Raw genomic sequence first — 15701 nt, 5'->3', positions numbered from 1 at the left:
GAATAGTTATTCCAATCAACACCATTTAGCACTCCTATAAATCAAAAATAGTTCCACAGATTCGGATGTCGGTCGGGAATACACAGCAGCAGAACTACCCCAGGGATCGAAACACCGTGGTGCAACTCCTTAAAAATTCCCAAGCCTTTTTATCCTTAGTCTTACCACGGGTGATAGCATTCCCATGGGCACACGTTCCCTCGGGCACCTGATCCCCGGCCCCGCCGCAGCAAGGCTCGCTCCCTCCTCTCTCCAGAAGAACCATCGCTCACCAGAGATGAGGTCCCTCCATCTCCACAGGCCTCCTCAGGGCAGCCCCGATGTCACAAGCTGGTACCGGGGGCTCCGGCTGTCAGGATCCTTTTGCGACTGCCCCTCCTGATGTGGAGGGGTTTGTGAATGAGCCCGAGGGTCACACGCGGCGCTGCCTCTCACGGAGGAACGGCCACCGCGGGGCCGTATTTCAGGGGGGGAGTTAGAAAGCACCCCCACCCCACCCCGCTCAGACATTGCCTCTGAAGCCAAGGTTTACTCCACAAACTGATCGGTTTATTAAGGGTTAACACAAACCGAGGGATGATGTTTAGGGACAATGCAGGTGTGAATGGCTACCAGGGATATCAATATGTGTGTAGTGAGAAAGTGTCCTTTAGGGAGGCAATGCAAAGGTGCTTTTAAGGGAGAGGATTAAGGACCAAAGGGAGGAGGGAAGGAGGGAAGGGTCCACCTGCTGCCCTCACCCCTTTGATACCCCCTGACCCACCTGTCCAGTCAGTGTCACTGTCCAGAGCCAACGAGCGTCCATCAGCCCCACTTTAAGGCGGTGACACCAGGGGCACAGGGTGGCTTGTCGCCCATCCTTTCTGTCCCGGGCCACATCTGTTGTTTTGGGTTCAGTTGTCCTTGAGAAGCAAGTCTGTTTTAGTTCGTTAGCTGGGGATAATCAGGAGAGGCCTTCACTGGCTTAAAAGACATTTTGTTTAGACTGATGTGGGGAAGAAAAGAAGTTTCCCACACCCGACCTGGGGGCTCAGCTCCTCCAAGCGAGAGCCCAACAAGCCCCTTTCCTGAGGGAACTCCACGTCCTGCCCAGCTCTGCCCGGAGCTCGCTCCCGGCTCCGTCTGCTCGCGGCAGAGGGTCCCGCCAGCCCGGTGTCTGCGGGGCAGGACACGCTCCGGCTGCGGGGCTGCCCCAGCCGAGGGGCTCCCGCAGCTGCCAGGGCTGAGCGGGTCGCAGAACCGCACCCACGGGAGCTGCTGGAGGGGTCTCTGCGGTGCCGCGGGTCCGGCAGCTGCCACCCATTACTTTTAGGTTGAGTTGGCAGAAAATTGCTGTGCTCCGGGTGGTAGTGCAGTACAGCAACAATATTCCTTTTTGCTTTTCTACCTGGTTGCAAAAGAGAATAAAAAGTGACTGTGCTTTTTTTTTTTTTCCCTTTTTTTTCCTTTTTTTTTTCCAGAATCTCTTCTCTGGCTCGTGGTGGTCTTCCTCCTTCTGTCTAATTCATAGAATCATTTAGGTTGGAAAAGACTTTTAAGATGATCAAGTCCAACTAACAACTCTACCAAGTCCGCAGCTAAACCATGTCCCTCAGCTCCACATCTACACGACTTTTAAACACCTCCAGGGATGGTGACTCCACCACTTCTTGGGGCAACCTGGACCAGGGCTTGACAACCCTTTCTGTCATGAAATTTTTCCAAATATCCAACCCAAACCTCCCCTGGCACAACAAAATTCCTCCTGCAGGCCTGTAATCCAGATGAGGGAAGCAGCATTTTTCTCAATGTATTTTAATAGTGCAAACGAGTCCATTACGTATGCCTCTGGGCTTCCTGGAAATGAAGGAGACATTAGCTCCAAAAGATTAATTGAAACATTACCTCTGGCACCATTACAGGTGCTTCAGCTCTTTATTGATTTCAGTTTGGCATTGACACGTAGCTTTCCTCACAGGTGATGATGTAGAGCCTGGTGAAGGAATAAGAAAGATCTCGTTACTGCTAGAAGGAATTACTGTGGTGAGAGTACCTGTGACATGTACACACTCTTAAATCTTCCCATGGAAAAGAGACCTGTTCAGACTTGTCATCATTCACTGAGGATGGTGGGTAAGTTTTTCAGTAGAAAATTCCATTTCATTGCAAACTGAGACTCTCCTGGAGTTGAGTCTGTTTTGATAATTTTTCTCACTGAAAGTTGTATGAGGTCCTGGTAAATCCACTGGTTGAAGAGAAGTTGAAGTGAGAGCCAAACCTCTCCGAGCAAAAACTAGATATTTGCAAACTTTTGATTATGTTGAAAGCCTTTTGAGGTTTAACATTTTCTCCAAAGTAGAAAGAAAAAATAAATAAATTGGACCATCACAAAATGGTATTTCTGGTCTCTTTTAATCACCTCTTTTTCACATGGCTGTTGAATAGGATAGTCCTGCAGTCCTTTGTTAACTGTTAGTTTTCAGGAGTGAAAGTAAGGATTAGTACAGATGATTTTATCTCAAACAATAAAGAAAGAAACAAAAAAATGTCAGGAAGAAGAGAGGAGGAGAAATAGGACATTTATCTAAAAGAAGATAAGAGCTGCATAAGACTCAGGTAGATATTGCACCTGAACTAAAGGCTAATGCAGCCTAATTCAAGATTTAACAGTGAAGCCAGGGAAATGGAAAAGCTCTAGAGGTGTTTGGAAGTTAATGATGCAGCATTGTAGTAAAGCCCAAATTAAATTCTCGGTTCTCATTGCAAAAACACATTAAAACTCAAGTACTACAGGATGAGGCTGTCTTATTACTCCTCCGGAGTGGTGGTGTGTTTTGTTGTGGTTTTTTTTTTGAGGGGAGTGGGTTTCTGCCAAGGAATGACAAGATGTTGGGGTTTGTGGGTTTTTTTTTTTTCCTGCTCAGGCTGCTAACTGAAAATTGTTCTTTATTTCTGACAGCAGTAATTTTATCATTTTCCCCACAAAATCCAGATCAGAATGATTACATTTTTAACATTCTTTCTCCCTTCCCTGCAAGAAGCACACATGGAAAAATGGACATTTCCAAAAAGGATTAAAGTAAAGCCATATGAAACCAATTGATTTGAGTAACAACACATTTATAGCACCAGTTTCTAAAATCCAGTGAGTTCACTGCTCTGTCTCAGGTATTTTATCACATTTATGGTATTTATCACATGTTATGGAGCCTTTGTTTAATACATAATACAAGTTTTCTTTTCAGCTTAACAAATGTGAATCTTCAACAGGATCAGCTTTAGTTTACCCGAGCCATAATAAGCAGTTAGTGAAGAGTATCTCTGCTTTCAGGAGGCTTCAAACAGAAGACCATTGATATTTAAAGGTGAACCTCATCCATCCTCTCTTGCACACCGTCAGATCTGAGGGTTATTTAGAACCTGATGGGATCTCTCAGTTCTCTGGCTCAATTCTTGGGGATTCACAGGCCTCACATTAAGATCACTGCAGGGATTTGTAAGTTAGGAATGGTTGGGTCTAAGAATGAATGAGTTGTCATGGATGACAATGATTGAAAAGGACTAATTTAATCCCTTCCATTCAGCTCAAGCAACCTGGAGGAATATATCTTAATAAGATGTAAGGTATAAAATACAGGATATGATAGATATAGATATTTTATGGATGAGAACCATATATCTTCTATCTTATGTAATTTGCAAACCATGCAATCCTTAAATTATAGATGAAGGTACATTAAGTCTTCTGGCCAACTGACCTACTGGTGAATTATACCTTGATTCAGTAAACACAGATAATTCCAGATCTTTGTTCTCTGTATTGAAGGCAGCTTGTGTATTTCCTGATTTTAAAACTCTTTGGGGAAAACTAATTATTTACTGCCAATTAGAGCTGCATAGTACAAAACATAGATTAATTAAAGCAATAGGTCTTGCCCTGGGCTGTAGGAGAATCTCTGCTCCAGCACCTGGAGCACCTCCTTCTCTCCCCTGGCTGTCACAGGGCACTTTCTCACACATTGTTCTTCACCCTCAGTTTATTTTCCAAGTAGTAATATGCTGCAGTTTAATTAAGAAATGAAATAATTGTTCTGTGTGTTGCAGATGAGATGTTCAATTGATACAGTAATTAATTCTATTGAAGGTTCTGTCCTAATTAGCACAAAATAGAGATGAACTGAGACAGAACTGTTGGATATGTTGATTAAAGAGTTTACTCTTCCCCAAAACCACAACCTTCTCCTCAAGGAGCCAAGAATGTTGCAGCATATAAAAAGTTTTTAATATAAAAGCTGAAGTTCAGCCAAGGTGAGAAGTAGGTTTTGATTAGTTGTAAACTTCTAAGTAAAAAAAGTAAATAAAAAAAAACAACTAACACTAATCAGAGAGATACCTTAGCATAAATTACACATATTTAGCATAGTAACAAACCGAATAAGCATTTGAACCTCAGGATCATGCTATAAAAGCATGAGGCTGCCTTGTACATTGCAGGACTTGGTTAGTGCTCTAGGTTTGTTTTTTCTCAACAGGGAGTTTCAGCTACAGACACCAGTTGTACTCAGAGCAAGGACAGTGAGAAGGTTTTATCTGCCACAGAATGGGAGATGTCAAGAATCAGAAACTTTCATGAATTTGGCAGCTTGGGAAATGTGAGAATTTTCTTGTACCTTGAGCCTGCTGTGGAAGATGCCATGTGGAAGGAAGGCTGTTCCCTGCGTATTTCCAGTCTTTTGCCAATTATTTCTAGCCAGACTGGAGAACTAGAAACTCTTTGTGTGTGCACAGTGAAGACTCACTTATTGACATCTTCCCAAGCCCTGGACTTGAAAAGGTATATCAGGTATCACCAGACTTACAGGAAAATCCCTGAGCTGGCAAAATATCAGGACTTTCCCCAGGAGTCAGTTCAGCCTGCCCGCTGACAGCAAGGAATATATGTTTGCTACAGGGAAATGAAAAAAAGATAAAACAGCTAACCAAAACAGTAATTTATTTTATTTGTATGATCTGTTTGGCAAAATGCTAATTCATCCCCTTCAATAAACAGCAACTAAAAACCACCCTCCCTCAAGCCACAAATTAGGCAAGGCCCTCATAGATCACTCTTGATCACTCTGGATAATAGGTTTTTCCAGCAGAGTCCATTGCACGCACTGTGCAAAGTGCAGCTTCTTGCTCTCAGCTTAATGCAGTTAATAAAACTTAATGAAACATTTGTAAATTTAATGGAGCACTCTGGAAATGAAAACAAAGGCAACCCAATCTCCTCCTAAATGAAAGCCAGGCCATCATGCTAGTACCACTGAAGGGTCTGAAATTGTGCTCAGCAATTAATGTGGCCTTTGGGGTTAATACCAGATTATTACAGGAAATCCTAGTACAGTAAAGAATTTTTATACTTTTTTATTAGTATCTCTGCAAGCCTCAATGAGACACAGGTATTTGTATTTCCCTGTACATTCTTAGGGATTTTCTGGAGAAGTAGGAAGTGTAACTCTATACTAAGGTCTTGCCATTAAGAAAAGGATCACAAACCTTTTATTGAGCTCGCAAAGTTTAAAAAAAAAAAAAATAAAAAAAAAAATTGCACTGAGAGTTATTAGGCTTTCTCTGCCTGAACTTCTCCTGCATTGCTGCCTGCAGCAGCAATTTGACTCACTGTAGCTGCACCAATAATGATAGTGAACAGCAATGCTCTTTCTTCTTGATCCAGAAGAAAGGTCTGTCCACATGGCCCCTGGAGGGGTTGTCTGGATATCATCTAGTAGCACCTATCTTTTGAGACTGAGGCCAGCTCATCCAGGACCCTGCCAAGGCAAGGCCTGATACCACCTCTTCTCTGGACAAACTTTCTTCATACTCTCTTTAGCACCCCTCTGCTGAAAGCCTCAGACTAGATCTCCTCCTCAACCCTTCTCCTTTCTAGGCTGAACTTCAATTCTTTCAGCCTTGTCCAGCTTTCCAACCCTCTAACCCTCTTGGCCCTCCACTAGACCATCATCAGGTTTTCAGTGTCTCTTTTGAACTGTGATGAACTGGACACAGGATTCCAGTCCTAATGTATTGGTATTCCCCGTTTCTTCTCCTGACTGGTTTGAACAGGAGCTGTTGACCCAATTGTCTCTTCCAGCAGAATCATGGAATAGTTGGGGTTGGAAGGGACCTTTCAAGATCATCTACTCTTGGTATGACCCATATTCCTCAGGACTGTGAACTCCACCAGTCACCTATGACTACATAGTGAATTTGTAATAATTGTTGAAGGAGAAAAACCATCTCATTCTTATCACAGCCATAAACTTCTCAAGCTGAAGGGGCTTAGTTCAGAGCATTTTGCCTCTTCTCTAGTGCCCTTCTGCCTGCTGGCACAGGCACTGGAGAAGCAGGTAACCAGGACCTGACAATTCTTTCAGCATTTTCAGATTCAAATTTGGCAGTAACTTCCAAAATTGTTTAAGCAGAGAAGTTTTTCATTACTGTGAATGTGGAACAAGCTCTTGAATATGATCAAGTGGGGCTGGAACAACGAACACGTGGACACTTCATCCCTTTACAGAAACAAGCCTCATTTGCAGTCATCTAGGCAGGGTATAAAAAGTGACTGTTCCCAGTTTGATCTGGGTCTAACAGGCTCATTCCATGTCATCATATTTATCCTCTGGTTTCTTGACTTGGACGTACATCACTTGAAACATGCCTGGTTCAGACGAGTGATTTATGAGGCAGGCTGAGCACCCCAAGCTTAATTTGATTTCAGGGAAATTTCCCAGAACTTACCAGGGGGAAACTCAGTTATAAATCCAAACATCATATTTCGTCAGAAGATTCTACATTTTCTTACATTTCCTCCTCGTCTTTTAAAAATATTTCCTTAGGGCCTGATTCTGCAGGAATCTTCACATTAAGCCACATCACACCTTGCTGAATTTCAGTGTGTTGGCTGAGAGCGCTTCCATGCAGTGGCTAAATGTGGCCCTTAAGAACTTCTTACTGCTTTTTAAAATATGTATAACTGCTTTTATTTTTACAACTGTTTTGGTTTTGTTTTGCCTTTTTCCCCACCCTAGTCTCTTCCTTATGTTGCAGATTTTCCATGGGAATGGCCTTTGGCTCAGCAGAGTTGGCATAAATACCAGCCTTAGGACTTCTGCCCATCTGATTATTCCCACTGCCCACTACAACACATCCAGATTGGGAACCTGGGATCTCTGGCTAGCTGTTGGACACAGGTAAGATATTGAGCCTGTTACTACCTTAAAACTTTCCACCTCAACGCCCTAATTTTAGATGCCATAAGTTTTACTAGGTGGGTGCCTCCATGTGAGTCTGGATGGCTTCAGCAATCTGCAACACCTGTTAACTTCGATCAGCATGATGAAGAGCTTGCTTGCCAAGGAGCTTCAGCTCCTCAGGAATTGCTCATTCCTTGAGTGCTTGGGTGGAAATGACACCTATTAACCTGAAAGTCAAGTATCTGGACTTGCAGGGGGATTACTGCTCAGGGTAGCTGAGCTCTTCATGGAATAGCTTTCCCGAACTTGAGCAAAGACACTAAAAGTTGCCTCTTAAAGTAACTAGCCAAGTTCAATGAATATGAATGTGTGTGTAGAGTCCAGCTACTTCCATAAATAAACATAAACAGCATTTCAGATACATCTGGGATGAGCTGAAGTGATGGAATTACTCCAATTTATTCTAATAAGAGAGTATGACAGGTTTTATATTGCTTTTTCTAATGAAGGAAAAAAAATGTCATCAGTCTATATTCCATTTATCCAAAAACTTATTAGAAATCACACTGATATTTTAAGTCTCATTCAGTTGCATTGGCTAATTTGGCTCTCTTGAACTGTTAAAGCTGAGAAATAACACATGAAAAGAAATGCTTGGTAGTGTTCCATGTTTTATAATTGGCTAGACTTGAATGTTTGCAGTGGCTTAAGAATTTCCATTTTCTGTTTTGTATTGGCAAGGCAGCATTTTAAGATACTAAGCAGCTGAGTGGTCTTCTTAACTTTGTAGATCCAAATATTAAACTGATGCTGTCTGATACCCTGCTGTTAAATACCAACTTTCATTTCTACTGCTGTCAAACTAGTCCTCTCATGAAATACTGATTTGGGGTTAGTGGTGAGGAAGAACTTCCTTGGAAAAAGTTCTCTGCAAGACATACAGTTATTCACAAATTATTTCTAAACCTACCTCGCATTACAATAATTTTCTATCATGTGGTGATGCTTTAATTTTGTAGGCAAACCAGTTATGTCCTAATACTTAATTTATATACAGAATAACTGAAGTGGAGGCGTGTGGGGTCAATAAAAAGGACACATAAGAGAAAATTTACATATTTGTAACATTAATTGTATTTTGTTGCTCTCTTATGCACACTTAATGCTAAGTTTCCTGCCTGCTGAGACACAGGAAAAGGTGTACAACAAAATTCTGTGTTCCAAAGCAATTGTGGTCAATTTTCTTGTGTCACACTCATCCTGTGATTGTACTTAATCCCTGGATTTCTGGTCATCTGTTGCACTTCCCCCTGTTGTATCTAAATGCCTTTAGAGTGAGTTACCTGTGATAGGATCCCAAAGATTCAGAGACCCTTGGTTCTCTGCTGTGATCACTCTGCCTAATTTGTTAGCCTAGAATGTCTCCGAAAGCCAGACGCTCCTCTGTCTTGGGGATAATCATAGACTCCCAGACTGGTTTGAGTTGGAAGGGACCTTAAAGATAATCTATATCCAACCCCCCTGCATGGGCAGGGACACCTCCCACTACACAAGGTCACTCAGAGCCCCATCCAACCTGGTCTTGAACACTTCCAGGGATGGGGCTTCCACAGCTTCTCTGGGCAACTGGGGCCAGTCTCATCACCCTCACACTAAAGAATTTCCTCCTCATGTCTCACCTATATCTCCCCTCTTCCAGTTTTAATCCATTACCCCTTGTCCCCTCACTTGTGTCCTTGTCAAAAGTCCCTCCCCAGCTTTTCTGGGGTCCCTTCAGGCACTGGAAGGTGCTCTAAGGTCTCCCTGGAGCCTTCTCTTCTCCAGACTGAACAGCCCAACTCTCCCAGCCTGTCTCCAGCGCAGAGCTGCTCCAGCCCTTGGAGCACCTTTATGGCCTCCCCTGGACTCACTCTAACAGCTCCATGTCCTTCTTATGTGGGAGGCTCCAGACCTGGACACAGAACTCCAGGTGAGGCCTCATGAGAGCAGAGCAGAAGGGGAGAATCCCCTCCCTTGACCTGCTGGCCATGCTACTTTTGATGCAGCCCGGGACATTTCTTGTCACCAAACTCCTAGCACACCCAAGGTAATCTTGGTCTTTCATTTTAGCTACAATGGTACACATTGCTACCCCAGAAGACCAACTCCAATGTAGGTTAAGTTCTCACTGGGGAAGGGTGCTGGCCACCATTGTTCCCATAAAGGCTGCCTGTATCTTTTCAGTAAGTAATGAGAAAAATGAAAATTTATTCATCCTCATGATACCTTTAATATGATCTATTTCAGACTGTGTGTGTGTTCTGAATTGTATCACCAGAGGTTTAGATCACTCTAGCAAACCTAATTCTGGTTTCCAGGCAGTGATAATCTAGCCCATCCTTATTCCAATTTGTCCCTGCAATGGAATTTCTAGATATTAGTTTGGCTGCCAGCCTTCAGACACCATCTGAATTGTATTTGCTTCTTAATTTTGCATTCTTTGTTTGTACATTTTTGGACATAGTGAAGAACTTTCTATCTCAAACAAGATACTGAAAAACTAAAACAAAAAATCCCCCTCCCCCCCAAAAAAAAAAAACACCCAGAAAGAAAAAACAGTAATTAAAAAAAAAAAAAATTGCTTACTTAAAAAGACTTCCCAAGGTACTGACTAGTAAAATCAAACTAATTCTAAAATTTAATATAGTTTCCAAAAACAAACCAAAGGGGAGACTTGGAGATGAAAACAGGGATAGTAAGAATCTTAACTGAGAAGGTCTTACCAATATTTTGACACACAGAAGAAGGGGCTGAGCTGCATTACTTACCAGCAAAAGAAAGCTGTAAGTAGAAAACAAACAGGAATAGATCTAAAAAACAAGAGAAAAAAGGCTAATTTTAGTTCTGTGGGGCTTCCTGCTGTAGAAGGTCTGAGGAATTACCTGAATGTGTGGTGGTGAAATAATAAGCCTTATAAGTATTTGGTGAAATCGGGGGGGGGCAGGAATCCCTATGGAAAAGAAGGTTCTCCTTGGCATTAGTCTTTCTGACGTCTTTCTGGCCTTGCCTTTTATTTTATTTAAGACTTTATTTCAGACTTTATTTAAGACTTATTTATTTAGACTTAAGGAGTTGCTACTAAAAGAGTCTGTATCAATTTCTTTCACTTCACCTTGTATTTCCTATCAAGGACATCTGACAGCCCAGCCACTTGGACTTTTCTCTTGCAAGAGGTAGCAAAACCTTCCTGAGAGTCCCAAGTTCTGTCACCTTAGATGTATTTTTTTTCCTGCTGGAATATATAAAATAACAAAGAACATGTATTTTATGAAAGTCATGAATTGATAATGATCTTTATTTCCACTTTCAGCTTGGTAAACTAGACTTCAATAGCTGTCATGTAGCTGTAAAAGGGTGTATTTTATAGAACTGAAAAATCCTGCACTGAAAGGATATTGTTGTATCAATTAAAAAAATCCCCATAATGAGCTGTTGCATTGGCAGGGAAATTTTTTTAATCAATTTGAATCCTTTTGGTGTTTAGTAGTTCAAAAAAGATCATTTTAGATAAATATTACACTGTGTGTATTTGGGAGGAGGTAATGCATAAATGTGTGCAATTCCTTCTCTAAATGGGCCCTCTCTTCTCTTTCCCTAGACCTCCCATGTCCAACACACACAAAAGTTTATCGAAGTTACAACTTTTGTGTAAGAAAGAAGAATCCCACAGCATTTCTTTTTTATTAACTGTTCAGCTACAAAATTTTATTGGAATCCTTCTATGTTCCCCCTAGAGGATGTAATGCACAAAAGCATTGCCACAGAACATATAAAATTACAAATGAAATTTATTGTAAAAAGTAGAATGTCTTCTAGACTGGTGTCAGTGTTTATTTCATTCAGAAACCAAAACTGCAGGTATAATATATTCATTGTCAGCAAGTTCATGGGTGTAAATTGCCATCCAACAGTATCGACTGATATAAGACAGATATTGAAAAGACAATTTCAATTTACTCTTCCAAACATCAACTGTTCCACAAAAGCACTGTAAAAACTCCTCCAAGGTTTCATGTTGTGCTTCACATTTATGGTTAACTACATAATTTGGTCGTGTCATAATCCACTGTGTTTGGCAATTTGGCATTGAAGGCCTGCAAAGCAGATTGGATCCTCACCACTTCACTGGTAGACAGTTTGAGTCGATGACGGAGCAAGCAGGAGAAGAGGTCCAGACGCCGTTGGCCAGGTGGAGAGAGTTTATTTACACGGTCCCGGATCTCCAACAACTGCAAAAGTGCTGAGTCCTGGGAGCCCTGAGTGTAGGGGTAGTCCAGCTGCAAAATCAGGTCCCGAATGGCTTCCGGGTCGAAGTGCATGCTGTAGCCAAACACTTGGATGTTATTGATTTTCATGTAGCCCAGATTTCTGGAGGGATCGATAAATTCCAGGGGTTCATAGTAGATGCTCTCATTGCCGTTGGGACCATTTGACTTTATTCGACTCCTCAAATAGATGTGGACAGTTTCAAAAAATGTCTTCCACTTGTTGCCCAGAGTCAGCGTCCAGTTATAACACTGAAGGGGTAAGTCCAGCTTAGTCCGCTCCCAGTCTGGGAAATTATTTTCATTCACAGGCATAAACCAGCTCTCAGAGTGGCTGCCCCCAAAAGGGTTGACATAAACAGCAAGAACGGGCTCTAAGGTGCTGTTTTTAGTCAGGCAAATTTGCAGAGAGAGGCCCAGTATCATATGGACCAGGCTAGACTTGTACTTGTTACTCTTAAGAGTCAGGAGCATCCGCTTGCGCCAAGAAGGGTCAAACCAGCTGTTGAGGCGCATGTCATTGCTGATGAAAATGGCATGGACCTCGATCCTCCGGTCTGTCTTCTGCAATAAATACTTCATCTCCAGGTCCTGAAGGTCAGTCTCAAACCCGATGTAGTGCTCTGTGGACTCTGCCACTTCGGGTTTGCAAAGCCCTTGGCTCAGCATGTAGCCAGCATTGCAGCTCCCGCAGCGGGTGCGATTGTCCGGGGCGCAGCTTAGGCACGCGGAACCGTCTCCAACGGTGCAGGGAAGAAAGCTGTGGCAGGTGACCTGGTCATTAGGGCAGGTGCACGTGTGAGTCTCCTCAGAAAAGCTGCCCAGCAGCCCATTCTCGTTGCAGTACAGAAAGGACTGGATGCGGTTGAGCCAATAGTTGGAAGACCTGCAATGTTAAAATAACTTCTTTTAACACAGGAGAGACCCGTACACAATAAATACAACTTTGTTACTTTCTGTCAGAAGGGAAAATATACTTGATTGTAGTAGCATATTAAAGCACTAAAGTCAGAGAAATCCATGTATAAATCACCTTGTAACAGTGCAAAATCCCAGAAGTGTCCTTATGAACTCACAGGCCCAACAGGGACATTTCTTTCATATAGTCATCACAGACTGGTTTGGGTTGGAAAGGACCTTGAAGATCATCTAGTCCCAACCCCCTGCATGGGCAGGGACATCTCCCACCAGCCCAGGCTGCTCCAAGCCCCATCCAACCTGCCCTTCAACACTGCCAGGGATGAGGCATCCACAGCTTCCCTGGGCAACCTGTTCTGTGCCTCACCACCCTTGTGGGTGTTCATGTATTTCCTGAAAAAGGGCCATATTTCTGTAACTCTCTTCAGATTAACATCTTGAAATCCCAAGCAGCTGAGTTTATTTTCCTCATACACAGGAGTACCTAAGTGCAAATGCCTCTCTAACATCTCTCCTTCTGGAGAGTTTTGCAAGCTTGCAAGCTTTCCTGTTGCTGGCTGGAGCTGCTTTGATTTATAGACAGTGAACCAAAATCCTTCTCTGTAACAGCAAATAGGACCTGGCACCCCACTAAAATAGATTTAGTCTGACTTCTTCAGATGACTTCTAGCACAACAATATCTGTACAAGGAGCATGCTGTGTTTACTTTTCATCTTTGGAGATGAAATTAAAAGGTCAATTTCATGTTCTTCTTGTCATCTCATTTTGGTTTCACTAGGAGCAACAGTTAAATGTCCTACATCACCCTGGGAAAACAGATGCTGAAACCAGCGGTTCAGGCTGATGAGGCACAGAAAGGCAATGGGATCAACAAAGCTACACAGAAATAGTAATAAGATAAATTCTCTTCTCTCTTTGTCTGCATTTTTCAGTCATTAATCCCAGTTTAAGTAACTTTGGCTGCTGCAGAGTTTTTTTTTTTACTATAATATAAATGCTAGGACCAAAAAATCCATGGCATCTTCTCCCTTTTTTAGGCTGAGGGTGAGAAACTTGTTTTTTTCCTTGGTTTTGTTTATTCCTTGATTAAAACCCATCATGTCCATTCTCCAAGTAAGGTCAATGCTGCAATATAGAAGCTGCTCCAAAACAGAGAAGATCCTTGTCTAAAGGAGTGAAACTAACCTTTGGAAGGTCTCTCGTCACAGCTTTTTCCTACCTCTTTTTTTGCTTTGTTATCTTGGACAGGTGACTGGGTTGATTTCAACAACATGTCATGTGCTTTTTCATCTCCAAGTGTTCTTCTTGTCCTGTTACTACCAGCGGATAACACAGATAAGATTTGTAAATGTAAATTTTGGTATCCTCTTCCATTTTATATATTGCATGACTAATTATTCTGCTTAATATTTGGCATTGAAATGAGTCAAAGAATATTCTGTGCCTAATTTTTTTTCACACAGAGGAGTTTTTAGGAAAAGAAGGGGGTCACTCTTCTTGTGGATCCATCTGAGCACAGTTAGATGGGACAAGTATCTGGAAGGCAGGGTGCACCAGGCAGAGAAGGAAAGGGAGACTGTGCTGCAGATTGATGAAGAAAAGGGAGCTGGGATAGCAGTGGAGGAATTCTCTTGGTCCACGAAGATGATGGGAAGAGGGAAAGCTGGTGAGGAAGGTGGAACTGTTGGAAGAGGGGAATTTTCTATTTTTGAAATAAGCCTCTATAAACAAGCAACATTTACTGGCAAGGGATGGATTGGTTTGGGTTACTCACTTCTCCTGCCACATGGTCTTTGAAACATTTGTTCCCCCTTATTAATGATCTAATCTACTGTTTCCATTGTTATGAGAAGCAAAATCTTCAGTGTCACTTTTCTGTTCTTTTTCTTTTTAATGAGCCTACCTTGCTGCTTCTTTTGTTCAGGGGTACAAGAAGCAGTGTAGAAGTCTGCATGAAATTACACAGCTGCACAATTAAGGAAGTTTCCTCTCTAAAACTGAGTTATCAGTTTATAAGTTAGTGTTTCTCTTATTAAAACAGCTATATTTTGATCATTAGAGGCTGCAAGGAGACCAAGAACTTTAGAGGGAAGAAGGTTTTCTCCTCATTCCAAATGAAGTTAAAAAAAAAACTTTCTAATACCCTTATTTTGATTTCTTCACCTGATTTTAACCAGTGAGTTTCAGTAAGTTCCACCTACACTTGTTTGTCTTTGATCAGTTTGCAAACAGAAATTATTTCTTAAAAAATAAAGTCACCTGCCTCACTTAACTGCTTTAAAAAAAAAAAAAAAAAGTTGTTATTAATGAGTACGGTTACTCTTTATAATTTACTGCTTTCACTCAAGGAAATTAAGTAAATGAAGTGAAAGTGCATCATATGTCAGCAACGCCTGCTTTCTTCAAGCCCCTCATCCATAATTAGATAAATTCACAGCAGAATGTCCTTCTGAAAGCAAGTTCATGAAAGACTGGAACAGTTTGCCCAGAGAGGTGGAGGAAGCCCCACCCCTGGAGACATTCAAGGTCAAACTTGATGGGGCTCTGAGCAACCTAATTTAGTTGAAGAGGTCTCTGCTCACTGCAGGGAGGTTGGACTAGATGACTTCTAAAGGGCCCTTCCAACCCAACACAATGTTTCTGTAAGATGACCACAGGTCCTGACTATGGAGGAATTCAACCATCCCAAGAAGTCCACCTTCTTGGGATGGTTGCAAGTTGGGCAAGGCTACTTGGGAGGATGACAGAAACACAGAGTGATTCAATGACATAACATTTCAAAACTCAGCCTGTTTGGAAATGAAACAGCAATGTGAGTGGCAACAAGAATGACTTATAAAGGTCCTTTTTCAGCAAGAGGGAGACCAAGGAAAACAAAACCCTGTTGGAGAGAGGAGACCTGGCAACAGAAATGATTCCTGTATTTAGTGTCTTCTTTGCCTTCCTTTTGTCTACTAAGATCTGTTGTAAGGCAGAGAAATAAAGAGCTCTCCAATTATTCTTTCAATGACACTGCAAAGATTATTATTTGGTTTGGAAACCTGTATTTACATGTTCATTTTCCAAACCCTGAGAAACAGAACTTCTGACTTCCAAACCCAGTGAAACCAACAAGAAACTTCCTGTTTACTCCCAATGATCTTCAGATCAAAATGGGATATCTGAAATGTCTGTCCCTTCAAGATCATGCCAAATTATGTGATGAGATGTAATCAAAAGCTGATTTTGGTAAATCATCCACTCAAAGTCACCATTTTAACTTAG

General features: G+C 41.9%; 1 protein-coding gene across 4 annotated transcripts in view; it reads right to left on the bottom strand.

Annotated features, from left to right (window-relative positions):
* Positions 1–11023: 11023 nt before the first annotated feature.
* Positions 11024–15701, bottom strand: part of BRINP3 (BMP/retinoic acid inducible neural specific 3) — a 129267-nt gene continuing 124589 nt past the window's right edge. For all 4 annotated transcript variants that reach the window (XM_051625230.1, XM_051625232.1, XM_051625233.1 and 1 more), the window contains one exon: positions 11024–12404. In XM_051625230.1, coding sequence (XP_051481190.1) covers positions 11288–12404 — 1117 coding nt within the window. In that variant the 3' untranslated portion in view covers positions 11024–11287. The remainder of the gene's footprint in view (positions 12405–15701) is intronic.

Source organism: Apus apus, chromosome 7, assembly GCF_020740795.1.
Source record: "Apus apus isolate bApuApu2 chromosome 7, bApuApu2.pri.cur, whole genome shotgun sequence".
NCBI lineage: Eukaryota > Metazoa > Chordata > Aves > Apodiformes > Apodidae > Apus > Apus apus.
The sequence above is the reverse complement of the archived record's forward strand: the minus strand, read 5'-3'. Positions and strand labels throughout refer to the sequence as shown.